This window comes from Lethenteron reissneri, chromosome 2, assembly GCF_015708825.2.
Source record: "Lethenteron reissneri isolate LAM-NWPU_2019-01 chromosome 2, ASM1570882v1, whole genome shotgun sequence".
Lineage (NCBI taxonomy): Eukaryota > Metazoa > Chordata > Hyperoartia > Petromyzontiformes > Petromyzontidae > Lethenteron > Lethenteron reissneri.
Genome location: NC_083780.1, coordinates 13,455,710 through 13,474,436, shown reverse-complemented (window position 1 = coordinate 13,474,436; position 18,727 = coordinate 13,455,710). Strand labels below are relative to the sequence as shown.

At 46.0% G+C, this 18,727-nt stretch overlaps 1 protein-coding gene across 2 annotated transcripts in view; it reads right to left on the bottom strand.

Annotated features, from left to right (window-relative positions):
- Positions 1-18,727, bottom strand: part of LOC133340718 (serine/threonine-protein phosphatase 2A regulatory subunit B'' subunit alpha-like) — a 44,117-nt gene extending 25,390 nt beyond the window's left edge. Inside the window, exons 1-3 of one of the 2 annotated variants that reach the window (XM_061549118.1) lie at positions 18,288-18,727; positions 6,564-9,006; positions 2,722-2,963 (exon numbers count right to left, since the gene is read on the bottom strand). In XM_061549118.1, the coding sequence (XP_061405102.1) occupies positions 2,722-2,963; positions 6,564-8,505 (2,184 nt within the window). In that variant the 5' untranslated portion in view covers positions 8,506-9,006; positions 18,288-18,727. Of the gene's footprint in view, positions 1-2,721; positions 2,964-6,563; positions 9,007-17,060; positions 17,174-18,287 lie in introns of those variants that run through there. The other variant, XM_061549112.1, reaches the window with a different exon arrangement.

Genomic DNA, 18,727 nt, shown 5'->3' with positions numbered 1-18,727 from the left:
GATTATTTACCTGACCAATCCATGCATCGAAGCATCGCATGCTTTGCCATTCCTAATTACACCTCTGATTATCATGGTTGGCTACGTACGGTGCGAAATAAGTTCAACATACATACATGCATGACCCCCTGTAGCCACTAGTCACCGCTGCATTCACCACAATGTAAAAAAATAAATGTAATTGTAACCCTAAATTGCAACAATTCATCGAATCATGAGGAGGGCGTATAATTACACCCATACTCACAAGCACTCACAAACACACACTCGTAAGGTCTGCCTTATACAGCACACAACCTATGTGTCTGACTGTAAGTTGCCAACCCAGTTGCCCACTTTGAATTGTTAATGAATATGTAATGAAGCATTGATTATTCAGCTCATGGTAAACAATTAGAATTGTCCTTGTTTGAATCGATTTGCAATATATGCAAATTATATGCTAAGTTTACATTTACGCTGATGGAGCAAACTAAATTATACAAACTAGACAATAAATAGAATACAAATGAGACAGTAATGGTTTCTTGTATCTAATCACAACCCCAAATCATGTCCATTCACATAAACGCTGTAGAAGTGAATTGCACCATTACCTATTGCTTACCCTATCCTTTCATACTATTCCTAGCATCCTTCACAAACACACACACACATCAATAACCCCCAACTTGTGCCAGGGTAGGTGTATTCTAAGACCATTTGAAGTGTCAAAGGCACGTTAGCAGGTCACATGACAGTGCAAGGTGTTGATTGCGATGACTGGCAGATGCAACATCTGATCTTCCCAATGTGGCACATCACTATGTTTTAGCCACCCAGCAGAGGTCGCAATCGGGTACCCGATACCCGTACCCTACCCAATACCCGGCTACCCGTACCCAGCCGGGTACGGGTAGCCATTTGCGACCCTGGTGTGGCCGGGTACGGGTACGGGTAGCCGCACGTGACTCACCCCAACCAATGAGTGAGAAGGCCGTCAGTCACTGGTGAGTAACCGTTTGTCACTCATTTCCCAACGTCTTGTCTCTTCTCACAATTCAAGTTCCTAGAATCAACCCACCCGCGCCTGCAACATGCCTTCATCTCAGAGGTCGCAATCGGGTACCCGATACCCGTACCCTACCCGATACCCGGCTACCTGTACCCAGCCGAGTATCGGGTACCCGTTTGCGACCCTAGTGCGGCCGGGTACGGGTAAGGAATCAAAACCCGTTTGCGACCTCTGCCACCCGGCGCTCTGCTCTCATTGCCATGAGTATGGCTCGTCTGCCCTCCTTTGCTGCTGAACTGCGACTGCCTTCAACTGGTACCAGTCACCGGCAAATCTACTCAGCTCCTAGTTCCCCCACACCACATCAGCCCATCTACTCTCTAGACCATGCTCCACACATTTTCTACCCTGTATCCAGCCAAACAGAAGCTGCTTTGGCATGCAGTGGATGGGCATACAAGCCTCAAAAAAAAACTTCAAAGACTACAAAACAACCTAGCACGTGTCGTCATTGGCCACACTCATCCCCGTCTCGACTCACTTGCCTGTCTCCGTGCCCTCAACTGGCTACCCATTGCCAGCAGGGTCATATACAAGATCGCCTCCCTCTGCCACGATGCCTTCACATCCGCCTGCCCGCCGTACCTTTCCTTATTATTGACAACTTGCAGCTCAGCACACGGCAGATGCCTGCGCAGCGCGACTCACGACCTCCTCTTGATACCAAGATCCAGGATGGTCACGTCTATGCGCCGCTTCTCGGTGGCAGCCCCAACAGTCTGGAATGCCATCCCTCTGCACATTCGCAGCATCACCTCAATCGCCTCCTTCAAGAGACACTTAAAAACTCACCTCTACAGCCACGCTTTCGAGCGACTCTGAGCTTGGCTCCACGCCTGAGTTACAGCCGTTACGTCCGCAAATTTGCGCACGTTATAAATTGCATTATTATTATTACATGACCCAGCCAACGCAGCCTCGCCTTGTCAGAGGCGTTCACTAATGGGAAAGTGTCCAGATCTTGCAAGGATTATTGAGCTCCTCACACAATCCAGTCTCGTTAAACCCAAGATAAATGTGTGTGAAGCGACAGGTCAGGCAGTTTCCACACAACTTTACCCAGCCAATTAAATAAATATTATGACTTGATTTTAAGCTTTCGTGACTAGAGGAATTACTCTTTGGATCTTTCAGTAAAGTCACGTAGAAAGAAAATATATAAAATAGAATACGACGTTTTTATTGCAACATAAGCAGTCATCAGGTACAACTAAATTTGAGAGGGAGACAAAACACAGACATGGAGACACACACGAATACCCCTTTTACACTGGTGCATGCGAGCAGAGATAGCATGGGGGCCCCTCATGGTATGGGTGGTTTTCTACTGGCTGCACCGAGCCAGAACATAATGGTGATACACTCTAGCCTCACAAAACATTTGATATGTGGCTCAGAGTCAAGCAGAGCCAGGGGCAGGGTTTAATGACGTATTCTTTGTGTAACGTCAGTCAGTACACTGTGAAGACGGTGTCACCAATTCATCTACATGAATCTCAACTAGTTCACTACGAGTAGTGTCGGCAGGCACAGCCTCAGCTTTTGCATTGGAAAAACCCCATTGCGGTTTTTGACCTGCCATTGTACAAGCGAAAAAAACAGATATTGATGACGGTGACGTCACAACAGCGCAACACGTGCACACACTCAAGCCCTCCGCCGCTTACCAAATGCGTCGCCGCCTCCGCCGCATCTGCGCCAGCTGCCTGGTGGGCGTGCCGCTCCTGAGGAACTGCCAGGGCCGTGGGGCCTGACTCGGGACCCTGCAGCGCCGTCGTAAGTCTCTCCATGAGAAGCCCCATGAGGTCCTGCTTGGCCCGCACCTGTGCCTCGCCCGACAGACGGGCGCCCGAGCCGGTGGCGCCGCACTGCGCCAGGTCCGTGGCCAGGCCCTCCATCACTGCCAGCACTGGGTAGAGAGGGTGGATGGGTGGAGGGGTGGCGGTGATGCAGTTTGCATTAGGACCAGTGTTTAAAGCAGTTATGAAAAAGGTGTGCGTAATTTTTTTTTATATTACACAACAGTCTTGTAAAAGTGGTGAAAGTGCAGCTCTCATGCTTACTGCTGGCGGGAGGGGGGGGGCACACTCGAGATGCAAAGAGACCTGGGTTAGGTTTAGAGTTCAGCTATATGGATTATAGGGTTGGAAGAAGTGGTGACCTGTTGTTCCAATTATAGGTGGCAATGACCAATAATAATGATGATGCCAATGAAAATAAGATGATGGTGAAGACCTGAATATATTTGTTGCCACGACTGGCTGAAGGGCCTCCACTAGAGGGCGCTCTACAAACATCCCAGAGGGTGGACGTATCCACGCTTTACCCTGACTAACGCGACCCACTTTGGTAAACCTATTTATACTGCTGTGTAAACGGTACTCAGAGCCAGAGGGATTTCAGAAAAAATAAATGATGTACTGTGAGATCAAACAAGCGATAACTGTATTCTTAGTTCAATGTGCTGCCACAGATACAGCTTAGTTTGTAGACGCCGGGATATTGCATGTCAGGAATCTTGTCCTTCACAGATGGGATCAGATCACGAATTTTATGTACTGTGTTAAATCGGACCTGGATCTTGTGTTTGTTCATGATTTTGGAAATATGTTTTGTTACCCCTGCTATGTATGGCAGGGTGATGATTTTGATTGGATGCTCAGATGGCTCCTTCCTCACGGTTGGGGTGATGGCTTTGCGGATTGTGTCATCAGAATATCCGTTCGCTTTGAGAGCTTGGTGTACGTGTTTGAGTTCACTGGTTAGGTGTTCATGGTCGGAGATACATTGAGCTCTATGGTGTAGCGTTTTTATGAGGGAATTCTTCTGGGATGGATGGTGGTGGGAATCAGGTTTTAGGTAGGCATCAGTATGGGTTACTTTCCTGTAGAGAGAATGGCTCATTGAGCCATCTGGTCTCTTTTTTATTAGGACATCCAAGAAAGGTAGCATGCAATCCGTTTCTACCTCAATGGTGAATTTGATGGCTGGGTGTATGTAGTTGATGTGGTTGAGGAATTGGTTTAGAGCTGGTCGGCCATGTGGCCAGATGACAAACGTGTCATCCACGTACCTCTTCCACAAGGGTCAGGCATAGAGTGGATACCTGGATGGCGTCCATCTCAAATTTTTCCATGAAAATATTGGCCACAACCAGAGATAAGGGAGAACCCATTGGGGTGCCTTCAGTTTGTTTGTAGAATGTTCCATTCCAGGTGAAGTATGTATTAGTGAGGCAGTGTCTCACCAGGGCTGGTACATCAGCATTCAATCCTTGTTGGACCAAATCTTCAATGATTGCAATGGTATCAGGGGCACAGGAACTTTGGTGAACAAAGAAACTACATCGAAACTAACGAGCAAATCACCTGGCGACAGTGAGAAGTCTTTAATTGACGATACCAGGTGAGCTGAGTTTACAGAAGAGGTGGTCTTACCAGTGAATGGCCGTAAGGTCTCGGACAAATATCGGGCCAGTTTGTACTGGTAGGAACCACCTTGTTCCACCAGCCCACAGGGGATTATTGTGTCCGTCCGTCCGTCGTGCATCCAAAATTGGGAGGGGTGGGGAGGGGCTGGGTGGGGAGGGTGCGGACGGGCTGGGTGGGGAGGGGAGGGTGGGGAGGGGCTGGGTGGGGAGGGTGCGGCTGGGTGGGGGGTGGGAGGGGTGGGGCTGGGTGGGGAGGGGCTGGTCACCCCGTGGTGCCCTTATAAAACTCAACGTTTAACCTACTCACGCCGGCTTGTGCCCGCCCTCACAGTCGGGCATATTTGCGGAATACACCACGCCGCCGTTGACCCTGGCCATTGACCGAGCAACCCAACGTTCCTACCAGCTCCCTCCGCAGGAGGAATGTGTAAGTGTCTGATGATGGTCAGGTGTCAGGCATCACGTAATCTTGTCTGTAGAACAGGCTGCCCTCTAGTGTTATGTACCAGGTTGGTAAATATCGCAGGCTGTGTGGAAAATTAATGCAAGAATGTCGTGCCATTACCCTGGCAAACAAAGCATGCTGAAACTTTCTGGTGTGTTTATGTCCTCTATTTTTATTTGCATACATTATAATACTATACAATTGGTGTGTGTATATATATCGTTTCCAGCCTGCACATATATTTTTCTGGCTGATGAATTTTCTGAAAACCTACAGAAGGTACTTTAGACTTTGTTAGCTATGTATCTATTTATGTCGATTTAATGTAAGACTCAGAGCGGTGGTGTAGTTGTTGCTCTATAAACCTGACCAACCAGAGTTTGATTTCTGAGCACAGCTGACATCGCAGCCGAGTGAAATCTAAACCGGTTTTGTGCCCTGATTTCACCAACCCGCATTGACCAGCATGGTGAAGATGGCCACACAACCCCCAAGACCGACAAAGTGTGGGGAGGCTTTCCTTTTTCCAGAAGTGGTTTGAGATATAGTTGAAAATAACTGTTTATATTGGGTTGTAAATCTAAAAGGGAGTTACAAAGTTTGAGCTGTACGAGAAGAACAACAGGAGCAGGAATGATTTGTTCTGCATTAAAGCTGCAGTGTCAATGTGAGGAGATGAACACTGCCGCTGCTTCACCGCCAACCCCACATAACCCGACCCTATTCAAGAATGTCAACTCTTGGCTGCTTGCTCTTACAGCCATGATCCACTGGAGCAATATTAGGGCAATCATAACAGACAACGGTTACCACAGCAACTCCTGATCAGATCATAGACAGAGGCCCAGAGACTGCCTCTGATGTCACGTGTTCTCTTAATTTTAAGAAATGTCAGATTTAAGTTCCTGCATGAGTGGGATCTGGATGGATGAAGGAGCAGCCTCCGGACTGATAACTTTCCTGGTAAGCTGAGCTTGTAATGTATTGTATATTGACTAAGTGGTGACTACCTGACTGGTAAGAATGGACTGCATAAAGAAATTCCATTTCCCAGTTTCCCACCAATGATGATGGTTGCTGGGAACGACTGTCCTAAATTTTTCTTCGTAAATAATGGCATCCCGCTATGACGCTGCTTGCTTGGTGTTAGAGAGCCGAGTCCTCCGCTTAGATAAAACGCCCCATGGCACGGTTTATTACACTTTGCGAATGTGCCAACAATTACTTTAAACAACTCAAGAAAAATGAACATTGTAAAAATATGAATACAGTCAAACCCTCAATTATCCGGGGTATTGGAGGGAGGGGGAATTGTGGCCTGGCTAAACCAAGGATAGTGAAAAGTCAATGATACTATAAAATGTAATTTGTCCATAGAATGTGGGGATTAAGAAGTAAAATCCATCTTCTGTTTTGACTGGTTCTTAAAGTAAATCGGTTTCCTTACCGACGGGTTGTGCTGTCAATAGTTGTTAACCATCGAGCAGTGAGGAGCAGCCTTTCATTAAACCAGCATGCATTGTAAATATGTTATTTATTTCTTTGCAAGGACGGTTAATCCACAACTTGCATACTCCACTTGCACACAATAGAGCATTAACTTCAGTAAAATAATAGCTGAATGTGCGACTCACCCTTCCCCAGCAGTTTATCTTCATCCTCGTCGTTATCGTTTCGGTCGTTTGCCTTCGCGCCTTTTGCCGGATCCAATTTAGCATTCGACTTCACAGGAGATGGTGACGAAAATTCCTTGGAAATGTTTTCCAACTCCACCAGAATCTGATCCACATCATACTCACGCTTTTCCCCGATACTTCCTTCACTTTCCACGGCCGGAAGAAGCTGTGGAAAATCTGCCGCCATGTTGGTGGAGTTGATCAACATGTGAGGCAGCTTCCCGTTATCTGCGACACCACCATCAACACTTCTGGAAGCACAATTCTCACTGGTCGCCTGTGTTGGTAGCAACAGCAAGTCAGCACCTGTATCCTGCGATGGTGGAACAATTGCCACAGAATTCGGACTAGGAGCTAGTGAGAACAAAGATGATGTTTTGTTCGACGGTTTCCTTCCTGTGAATTTTGATGTCGGATGCGAAGACGATGACGATTTCAACTCCAGCGACCGTCGTAATGGCATTTCGTTTGGTGGCAGAGGTGTAGCAGGGCGGCCTGGGTGGGACGAGGAGGAGACAACGTCTTCGTAGGACGGGGGGGCAATAGAACCAAATCCTGCTGCGGCTGCCGCGGCGACGGCACCCCCAAGGAATGCCGCGAGAAATTCAGGCCCGGCCGTGTCGGGCAGGGCCCGGTGGAGGTCAGGAGTAGACGACCCGCAACCGGCACGCACCGCCTTGCCGTCGCGCTGAGACTTCTCGTCGACACACTGCTTGATAATGTTGGTGCACCGCTTCAGGTCTTCCGAGCACTTCACCAGGATCTGCAGGCAGGCTCGGATGTCCTCTGTGGACGAGAAAGCGGCCGTCGAAGGCGCCGATGTCGTCGATGCGAACAACGACGACAGAAACTGCTCGACACTCCCGGTGTTATCTCCGCCCGTGGAGGCGCCGGCTTCCTCCAGGAGCCTGACGAGGAGGCCCTGGCGCAGATATGGCAAGAGCAGGTCGAAGGCCGCATCAGGACCTGCCCTGCCGCTCGGTCGGGCCACGCACAGTGATGTCTCTGGATCTGACATTGGTTTCATCCTCGACGCGTGTTTCACTGTCGCAGGGGCCTTGGCGTCGGAGGCTCCTTTATTCCGCCGGGGGCTCCTGCGCGCCGCGTTCGCCTGCGCTTGCTGCGTTTGTCGGGAAAACTCTTTGATTTTTCCGCTCGCCAGTTCTATTGTTCCCACAGCGACGTTAGGCCTGGCGAGGCTCTTCCGGGCAAGGACCACGTTATTCTTGGGAGCCGTGGAACCGCAATCGGAGGAGTCGCCGCTGCTGCCGATGAATAAATGAGTGAGGCCATCGTCGTTCGAGCATCGACCCCCACCCATGGCGAAGGCGGTCGCCTTCACAGGTGAGCTATGCACGATTCGTGGGGTTGCAGGGGAGCACGTGCCACGGTGCACCACCCGGCACGAAGCCACGCCGCACCAGCCCGGCGTGACACCCTCTCGAAAGCAGCCATTTTGTAGCTCATCACAGTGGGGTGCCAAAACTGGAAAAGCACCTCCAGTTTCACCAACAACGTCTTGAAAGTGGCCACCTTGACTGGTGGCCTTGAGGATGCCGCCAGCCCTCTGAGCCTCAGTGGTTTTGAGACTGCAGCCATGACTGCCCTCCCACTTGCCGGTGGTTTTTGCGGTGCTGGCGGTTTTGGCGGCGTTGTCGGTGGCCACGCAATGGTGCACGGCACGGCTCAGCGGCGTGGTGATGCTGGGCAGGCAGGCCTCGGCGCGAGCGCTGCCGAAATGGGTCACGCTCGTCGCCACGAGCTTATAGGCGGCCGGAGGGCCGGGGCGAAGGGACGACGACGAAGATGACGACAATGACAGGGATGACAGAGATGAGAGGGATGATGAGGTGGAGAGTGACTGAGAGAGCAACAGCTGCTGTTGCCGCCAGTCTTCCATTATGAGAATTCCGCTTTTATTGGTTGTACGTTTATTTCTAAAATTCAGAGTTTTGAACTTTTGTAAGGAAGTATTCGTTAGTGAGTTTAAATTTCCTGGTTACAAAAAGGGCGAGTGCTCAAAATGATATGTTATATATTTTTTATGTGATCGGCATGAATTTGGAAATTAAATGGGTTTTTATATTTATTGGGCAGGTGAAACAATATATGAAATGTCTAAAGAACTACATCGTTGAAATAACTGTGGGTATGAACTAAATTAAAAGCACTTGTCATCTAATGGGTCAGTTTCTGCATTATTTTGTCAATTTTGCAGTTCAAGTTCATTACATTGATGACAACGATGAAGACAGTAATGACAATGTTGATGATGCATATCAGAGATAATAACTATGATAACACTGTATATAACTAACAGAGGTCATCATCTTCGTTTAAATGCTGACAATGACGACGATTTTCATTTCCAGTCAATTTCCAGTCGCATTTCTTCAGTTATCTGAAAATAGAATGCACAATACATTAAAATAAATGTACAGAAGGCATGTATCAAAATTATTACTCTGAAGGATATGAATTGGTATTTACCATCTCTGTTTCTGGTCTTGAGTTAATGATGGAAATGTCACATTTGTGTTCACAATCTGATCAGCCAAATATATATTTGTATTTTACACATAACTAATGCTAGCTTCATTTGATTAACTTTTAATAAAAATGTTTTAAAATGTATTGTAACATTTCCCCAGACGGCTGCGCATTGAAATTAGTAATTCAACATTCCCATCCATTTCATTTGCCTACTCATCAAAACCCTACTTTTTGTGACAATGAGATTTTATGGGATTTCCATGACAATCCTTATTCCTATAGCAGATAACCACAGGCAACCCCCATTACCCTACCACGAAGTGGTAATCATGTGATGTGACGCCAGGCTGGATTGACTCGCGATTGGACCTTACACTCGTATCCTTCCGATTGTGAGTCACACATTCTAACCACTCTGCCGGATATACAGTAAGAGTGCCTGTATATTTAGATGGAGTCCTTGTAGTATGCAACGTGCGTACATGGGCATGCAGGCCCGTGTATCCGTCGCACAGACAGCACACTGACCCGGCCGCTGACCCTGGCCATACAGCAGCAGCAGCAAGAGGGTTTACGTCTATTTTAGAACACCGTCACCTGTTAGCACCGTATACTATTTTAACCAGAACCCCACTGTGTGTGGGGCGACGCTGCCACCGCCACACACGATGAGACGGTGTGTGTGTGTGCATGCAGTCTGGTGTGTGAGAGTCCCTTCACACTTGCCCCAACGCATACCATCGCTTTGCCAACTACTGCCACTGAGCCACTTTGCACAGGTCCACGGTCAACATCCTCCTGCCTGTGACAGTCCCGCAATGGTGTCGAGCGATCAAATAGGGATGAGTTGAGGAGTGACCCTACTAAACCTAGAAATTAGAGTGTCTCCTTTTGAGACATCCAGAGTGGAAGGTGTCTCAGAAAACCTGGAGGAGAGAGTGTCTGTACTCAGGCTGCGGCAACATGGCGATGCTACGACGTATCTTAGGATGTAACATTTTCCGTAACCGTATCGTGCGTTTTGCTAAATTTCGCTGTATTGTGATGATCTTTTTGCTGATTTTATTTTGAAGTATCCAATCTTAACAGATTAAATATTTATAAAAATAATAAATAGACGACAATAATTATAACATATTATATAATAACGATAATAAGAGTTCACAATTACAATGTATGTACAATGAACTTCTTCCGCACCGTATATAGCCATTTTATGCAAATCAGAGATACAGATAATAATATCACCCATCAAATTATCGGTTTGTAAAACGATTTCAGGAATAATGTATGCAATAATGGTAATAAGAATTTTTTTTAAGCATGTGGGTAATAAGACAGGCTCATCTTGAGTGCATTGCAGTTGAATTACATTTTAAGTAACCTTTATTTGTACTTGAAGTACATCAAAGCACAAAACGCAGACGATAAAAAGGCAAAATACCATTACAAAGGGACCCTTACATCACGCTAATCGTTGCAGCGTGAACTTTGTTTCACCACAACAACCCTTAAGAGATGTGCAATAAATACACTCGTTGCACCGTATAGTAACCACAATCTCTTCGCAGGCCTCTGCCACTGAGTCAGCCTGCACGGGTTTCTGATATTGAGACATCCAGACGGGAGGGTGTTTCATACTGAACGCAAAGAGGAGAATGTCTGCACTGACTAAATACAGAGGAATGTCTGCAGCTGAGTCAATATGGGAGAATATCTGGGAGTAAAAGCACCCAGAGAGGGGAGTGTTGGCTATTTAACTTAGACGAGTATCTACTGCTAAGACACCCCGATGAAAAGATGCATCTTACTGAACTGAGAGGGGAGGGTGTCTGTACTGAATACAGAATGGCAGAGTGTCTCTACTGAATGCAGAGGAATGTCTGCTGCCGAGTCATGAGCAGAGAATATCTGACATTGAGACACCTCAAGAGGGAAGCATTGGCTAATGAACTTACAGAGTAGAGTGTCTACCACTGAGACACCCAGAGGATAGACTGTCCTTACTGAACTCCGAGGAAAGACTGTCTTCTACTGAACCCAGAGCGGTGTCTCCAAACTGAGACAGCTAAAGTGCTGATTGCGCATCTTTCAAAACCCGAAGGTTTCCTTCTGAGTCTACAGGAATGTGACCCCTGCGGAACACAGAGGAAAGGGCGCCCTCTAGCATGCTTCCCACACCCAGCTGTCAGCGGTGACCCATCCAAGTGCTAACCAGGCCCAACTCTGCTTAGCTTCTAACATGACCTGATGAGGTCAGAAGGAGCAAGACCATGGTTAGCAACCTTTCTACGCAACCCTCTTCAACTCTTGTAAACGAGACCATCCTTGTCTCTTTAGTTGTAACCTGGTTAAAAAAGATATCAACTTAAAGCTGCACTTACCCCAACAACAAATCCACCTTGTGTGAGATTGTACGAGGGCGGCCGCACTATTACGGGTGTAAATAAATGGATATATTTATCTAAAGCGGCCATTATTGAGGCGGTCGCTTTTAGCTGAGACGCGTGACCGTAACACTAAACCTTGTTTACGGTGCAGATTGGACCACAGGGCAACCACGGGGGGGACCCTTGGCATCGCATCGCGTCGCTTGACATATGCCAGGCAGCGGGGACACGCAATTCATCATCTTCACCGCATCATTGGCCAAGATCAATCCAGTGCTTGACGAAGGCCCCCCAAGCCATTACCATCCCACACTGGTTCCATGAAGCAATAATCGCTCGCAGCAAAGTGCATTAATGTATGTAGAACTTCTTTCGCACCGTACATAGCCAACCATGCTAATTGTAGGTGCAGGGGAAGGACAAACTAAACACGAAAAAGCAGTTATAAAGAAATGAGTTTTCAATCTAGATGATTTAAAAGTGCATAGCTCCAGTGGGTTCCTAATATCGGAAAGAAGAGCATTCCAAACGGCCCGAGAAGCGCATCTGAAAGTGCACGATGCGGTGACCATCTTTGTTCGATGGCGAGCCAAAAGCCGCTGTTGCGAGGATGACCGCAGTTCGCGTGATGGTTGATGGTCCTTGACGAGATCAGCGAGGTATTGTGGTTCACTTGTGACAAGCACTTTGTCTGTACCGAGTGCGACCTTATAATGTATTCGTTCATCATCAGCAAGAACGGGGCTACTCCAGACCAGGGCTACTCAAGTTTATAATTGCATTCATTGTTTCTTATTATGACGCATGTTGACCAAGGAATTCCTCAATGAGTCTCAAGAATATTGTTCAGGAGGGTCCTGCCAAGTTTTTGCATTAGAACAGATTGTTGATATGTGTCATTCCAATCGATTGATTTGCAGGTATTAGGATGTTTGGCCAATACCAGTTACATTGTAGTTTTCTTTTAGCTCTGGGAGTAAACTGGAGAACCCAGAGGAAACTCAGGGAGGGAAACCCAGAACAGGGAGAGGACAAACTCCACGCAGAAAGGAGCCCAAATCGAGTATCAAACCTAGATCCGTCTTGCTGTGAGGCACAAGAGTTTTCAATGCGCCACCCTGCCGCCCGCGTTGGGCTGGTGGTGTTAGGGTTCGAGTCAGAACTAGGACTAATGACCAAAGCGACAACCTCTAAATCAGTTTATCCTCCCACTAGGCTGGAGTTAAAAGTCAGGGTTCGGATATAAAAATCAAGTGGCCTACTGGTAATAGTTGTAGTCAACTTTTAACCCTCAGCCTACAATGACCAATTAAGATAATATGATACATGCTCTTACTTGCAATGGTGTCCAAGGTTAAACCATAAATTTGATTTCAGAATATTACAGGTAAAACAAAGCATGAATGGTACAACATTAATAAACAAAATCTTAGAAACTAAGGTCCAAATGCACCTTAAATTTTTAATAAACAAAAATTCGGGTCACATATTCAACCAAGTACAACATCGCATATCTGACCCGCTGGAGTCTGACCCGCTGGGGTCTGAGGTATCGGCAGATATGCGATAAGGTCAGATATGTGTACATCTATAGAAATAACTGTTGCATGATGCTAAAATACTACACTGGATGTGGGCGGTTAATTTGTCAAGATGAATATGTAATGGTCGGATATGCAACATTGCATTGTGTAAATTAACTATTTTAAAGCAGTTCCATTTAGTTGCATTTAGAATAGATAATAACTTAGCATCTAAATCATCTTCTGAGGAAGGATCATTGGGAGGCGCTAAGCTACTTTGGCAGCCCTGAGCCAGTGGCGGAAATTACACATTCCTTTGGCAGGAGCCTGGCTATTCATAGGACAACCAACCTTCCCCCCCCCCCCCCAAGTCTGCAGCTTGTCACAAAATACAACACGAGTGAGCACCGTTGTGAATACGGGGAAAGGTGACCTCTCTTTGTTAACAGTGGAATAGGTTTGATTTAAAGCTTTCGTGACTGCAGGGATTCATATTCTTGGTTCTTTCGGTAAAGTCACGTAGAAGGGAAACAAGATAAAAATGTTCTTGCTGTAGTTTTCACACCTGATGATGATTGCTTGTGTTGCAGTCGAAACGTCGTGAGAATTTAATTGTTTTATAATTTGTATTATTTTATTGTTTCCCTTCTACGTGACTTTACCGAAAGAACCAATAATATAGTGGAATAGTTGTGCGGCAATGCCAATTTGTATTACTTATTGATGTACGTGCACGTGTTTACCCAGGAAAACCTGAGTCTCAACACTCGTTGGTTTTTTCTCAGGACAATCCTACCAAGTATTCGCAGTGGGGGGTCAATATTGCTATGTTTATTCCAAATTGAGTGTTTTGCAGGTAAGTTTTCATCATTGGGATGTTTGACAAATACCAGTTACATTGTGTGGGCTTTTAAAATACTGTATACATTTCACGTGTGCTCTTTTGGAAGTAACCATTCACAATCAGAGTGAGGATTCACGGCCGCGATTTGATCCAAGATTACATTTTTTCTGCATCGTTTTTACCATCTCGGATATATTCGTACGGTTCTAGTCACTCCCTTCGTCGATAAGTAACACTACCATAATCACCTGGTTTTATTGTAATCTACTGTCACACACAATTCCACAGCTCCGATTAAACACGGTTGGCTACATACGGTGCGTAGGAAGTTCAATTGGCAGCAGAGGGCAGTGACGTAACATACATTGTTGTACTGCACTTCCATACGTCCACGCCTATGCTACCTACTCTCCTTCACCAACCCACGCTGAGCAACAGGGTGAAGTATGGGAAAAATATCCCCTACAACCCACAAATGCTTGGGGAGGCCCTTATCCAGTAGTACACTGATGAAACGATTGTACGTGCACATCATGAGCATACTAATACATTTTAATGCGTTTAAATTATGCATCGTTAGACACGTAATGCTTATGTATGTTACTACTGTCTCATTTCTAGAAGCAAAATAAGAAACACCTACCCAGTGATTCCAAGAATTGTAATTCAGAGCCGCAATTCCATTCAGAAATACTGTGGTGTATAATTTTACACTGTGGGAGATATAGCGGCCTCTAGCGGCTGCACGGTGTAACATGAACCCATTACACACAACATATATGACTGTAAAACAATAATTCTGACACAAGCACGTGTCACGAGTTTAGGACTCTGTATTAATAGTTTAATATATGCATGCTACATTTTTCTCGGTTTCCTAATGAATATCTTGCCCACTTTGAAGTGACTTTATAATAAAATAATATACTGCTGCATGGAGGCCTGGTCACACCACGTCGGTCATGGGGGGGGGGGTTGTTTGACCATACTTCACCATACTGGTCAGTGTGGATTGGTGAATGGAGAGCCCAGGACCAGTCCAGATATCACTTGGTATTGATGTTAACAGTGGCCAGGAATGAAACTGAATTCCTTGGGCTTATAGCACAATTCCATTCCCACTGCACTACCAATAAAGTAACTTTATAAAATACATTTGTGTTGTGAATTGGGATGGACTCCGGCCATCGTTCCTTTTGCGAGGATGATAAAATCAGTGCCACGTTGTGAGACATCTCCAGTGGTAGTGCTATGCTTTGTCATGGGAAAGTAGAAACTTACACTGCTGGATTATGGACTAGGGTTGCCAACAAAGGCCCCCAAAATAACCCCAGTGCATGCTTGATCTGAGAGACACCGAGTTTCTCAACATGTGCGATTTAAAACATCGGGCAACTTGTGACAAAATCACATAGAATGCACCACTAAATCTCATCAGATCTCCGAAGCTAATCACGATTGAGACTGTCTTTGGTGGGCCACCACCATGTATAAAACTGATTATTGTAGAGAGTGGGGCTTCGTGGTAGGCAATGATGGGAAGTGAAGTAAAATCCACTTTTGTACTGTACTTCTATGCTCCTGCCTTCAACCCATGCTGACCAGCATGGTGAAGTATTGTCAAATTATCATCACGACTTACGTGAGGGGCCTCATCCAGCATAACATTTTCCAAAGAGACTATCCACACAATTTGTGGAAGTTGTGCAAGTTTCTTTCCAGATTATTTAATTATTATTATTTCAGAGAAATTACTGAAACAATAAACAAAATGAGTTTCTTTTGGGCAGTAAAGCACATGAAAGGCAGTCTGGGAATCCAATCTTACTTAAGATTAGACATTCCAACACTTTTAAAATAACATTTTAATCGGCGTTCATGTAAACACACACAAGGGGTTTTGACCACTGTACCTCAAACCTTCCGTCTTTGCATCTTTGCACTAAATACACGAATTCCACAATCGCTTGGCATCTTTATAAAAAAACCCAATATAAAGTTAACTTGCGGCCCTTTGTCCATCTATCCACAGTTGTAATGTGGGGGGGGGGGGGGCTCCCATATGCTGTGGGGATTTGTTTGACCATACTTCACCACGCTGGTCAGCGCGAGTTGGTGAAAGATGGGAGCATAGAAGTACAGCACAACGATGGATTTCGCTGCACTGCCCTCTGCTGTAGAACCCCAGCCAGCCGATATAATCTGTTACACAATAGGTCACCCATCCCAGCACTATCCGGGCTCAACCCTTGCTTAGCATCACGATAATGTGGTGCATTCCGCCCGATTCGCTCATGCAAGATAGCTTCATTTTAAATACATTATTATTATTATTCCCTACATTTTAAATACATTATTATCTCCCTTAACGTTCGCGAACTAAAGTGTCTATCAACCTCAAACAAAGCATCACGATAATATCCATCGATCAAAATAAGCGGACAACGAGTATTGAGCTCAACTGTCTGGCCAGCAATCGAGTAGAGCAATACTGATCGATCTCTATTCCACAATCCCTGAGTAGCAGTGTACGATACGATAATATTGATCAGGCGTGAGACATCATTTACTAACACCTCCCCCCTGCACAGCGGTGGAAATTCTACATTTCTATGACGGGACCCGGTATGTTCGGCACGACACATTATGCTTTATGCTCTTTAAATCCGCGTTTTGTGTTTAGTTTGTTGTCCTTTAACCCGCACATCCGATGAATACGGTTCGCTACGTACGGTGCGGAAGAAGTTAAACCTACACGCGTACATGCCGACGACTACCAATAACAATCATGTCATGTTGTATGTAACTGAATTATATTGATTATTCGCCTGTTCTTTTACAGGGATATGGATACGTGGTTTGGCGGGGGGGGGCTGCGTCTTATAATCCGGTGCGGGGATTGTGAGAACCCACTTTTTGTATAACTTTATTGATAAACCCGGGCAAACGTTTAAGTGACGATTCTTAACATTATAGTGGCGGAGAATACGTTAATATGCATTATTATAACACGTAAATTTCCACTTGCATTTACAATAAATAAATAAATACAACAGTTATGAGTGGGTCCCACTTTATCCGCCCCCACACCAAGCCCATCATCACCACCCCGTTATAACTCGACACAAATCTGAGGCAAATGTTCTTTGGCATTTATTCGTTCAAAGCTTTTAATCGCGAAACTGTTGCGAAGCGACGGGCTTACCGTGTGTTAGGACGCGCCGAGTGGCTATGTTTTATGAGAGAAAGTCCGCGTTTGTATAACATTGGACATTTTAAACGCGTAAGGCGCGGAAACTCGGAGTTTAAGAGGCGCGTCCCTAGACTCTACCAAGTGCCTTGCTACTCTCTAGGGGTGTCCGTAAAAAAGTCACGAGATTCGTGAACAAAAGCAAGCAATTTTCAACAAATATCATAGAATAACTTCTATTAACAAATACTAATAACTGTAATGAAGTATGTGTTGTAATTGATAAGTTATAGGCTCGGTATTTGTTGGATGTATTTATTGAGAGTTTACAAACACCCCCCGTCCTGGTGTTCAGAGTGGACTGACCCAACTATGCGGTGACGTCATGGTGTAAATGACAACATGGATAACTTAATGATCTTCTTTATTTAACTCGGCGTTGCCCGGGGAAAAATACATTTAAAAACTTCTCAAAACTTAAAAAACATGACATATACGTACACAAATACTAAGCTATTGTGAAAGCCCGGCGTGCGGTTTCTATGTCCATTCATTTGTGCGTCAATAAAATTAGAAGTCAAAAAAGTTATAGAAAGTGGGGGGGGAGGGGGGTAAATAGTTGATCGAAAAGTTTTCTCAAAATTATCGATCCCCCGCCACCCTCAACATTTTTTTTCCTCCCGTGTAGATATATATACCTAAACACCCTACATACTGCTATAGTGACTCTATAGTAGTATCTGACTCTACAGTAGGATCTGTCTCTAAAGTAATAACTACTGACTCAATAGTAGTACCTACTGACTATAGTAGTAACTACTACGTCACACGACGTCACAAAAAGTCAGACCCCCCCCTCAAATATGACGTCACAATTTCACAAAGCTCTGCCCCCCCCCCAAAATAAAACATGCTTCAAATCGCTTTAATTATTGTCATTGTAGTGCGTATTTAATGTGGCGCTGCACTCTGATGTTGTAGGAGAATTTTTTTTTTTAAATCTATTTAATTAAGTAGAACGTGTCTTCTATATTTATTTAAAGTTGCGCATTTTCATGTTACGTCACATTTCTCACCCCCCCCCCCTCGTCACACATCGTCACAAATGTCTGCCCCCCCCCCCCCTAGGTGCGTGACGTCATTTATGGACGGCCCCATAGCAGTATCTGCAGACTCTATAGTAGTATCTGCACACGTTGGGGTGGGAGGGGGAGAAGAGGAAATGACACTTTGAAGAATTACCTCAGCGTTTTCTTTTACTGGAAGGAACCTCCAGGTTACACCAGCCCACAGGGGATTATTGTGTCCGTCGTGCAGGGAGGGGCTGGGTGGGGAGGGGCTGGGTGGGGAGGGTGGGGAGGGGCTGGGTGAGGAGGGTGGAACTGGGTGGGGAGGGCTGGGTGGGGAGGGGCTGGGTGGGGACGGTGGGGAGGGGCTGGGTGGGGAGGGGTGGGGCTGGGTGGGGAGGGGCTGGTCACCCCGTGGTGCCCTTATAAAACTCAACGTTTAACCTACTCACGCCGGCTTGCGCCCGCCCTCACAGTCGGGCATATTTGCGGAATACACCACGCCGCTGTTGACCCTGACCATTGACCGAGCAACCCGACGTTCCTACCAGCTCCCTCCGCAGGAGGAATGTGTTTGTTTTGCATTAAAGCGAATGAGGATTTCCCCCCTGTCCC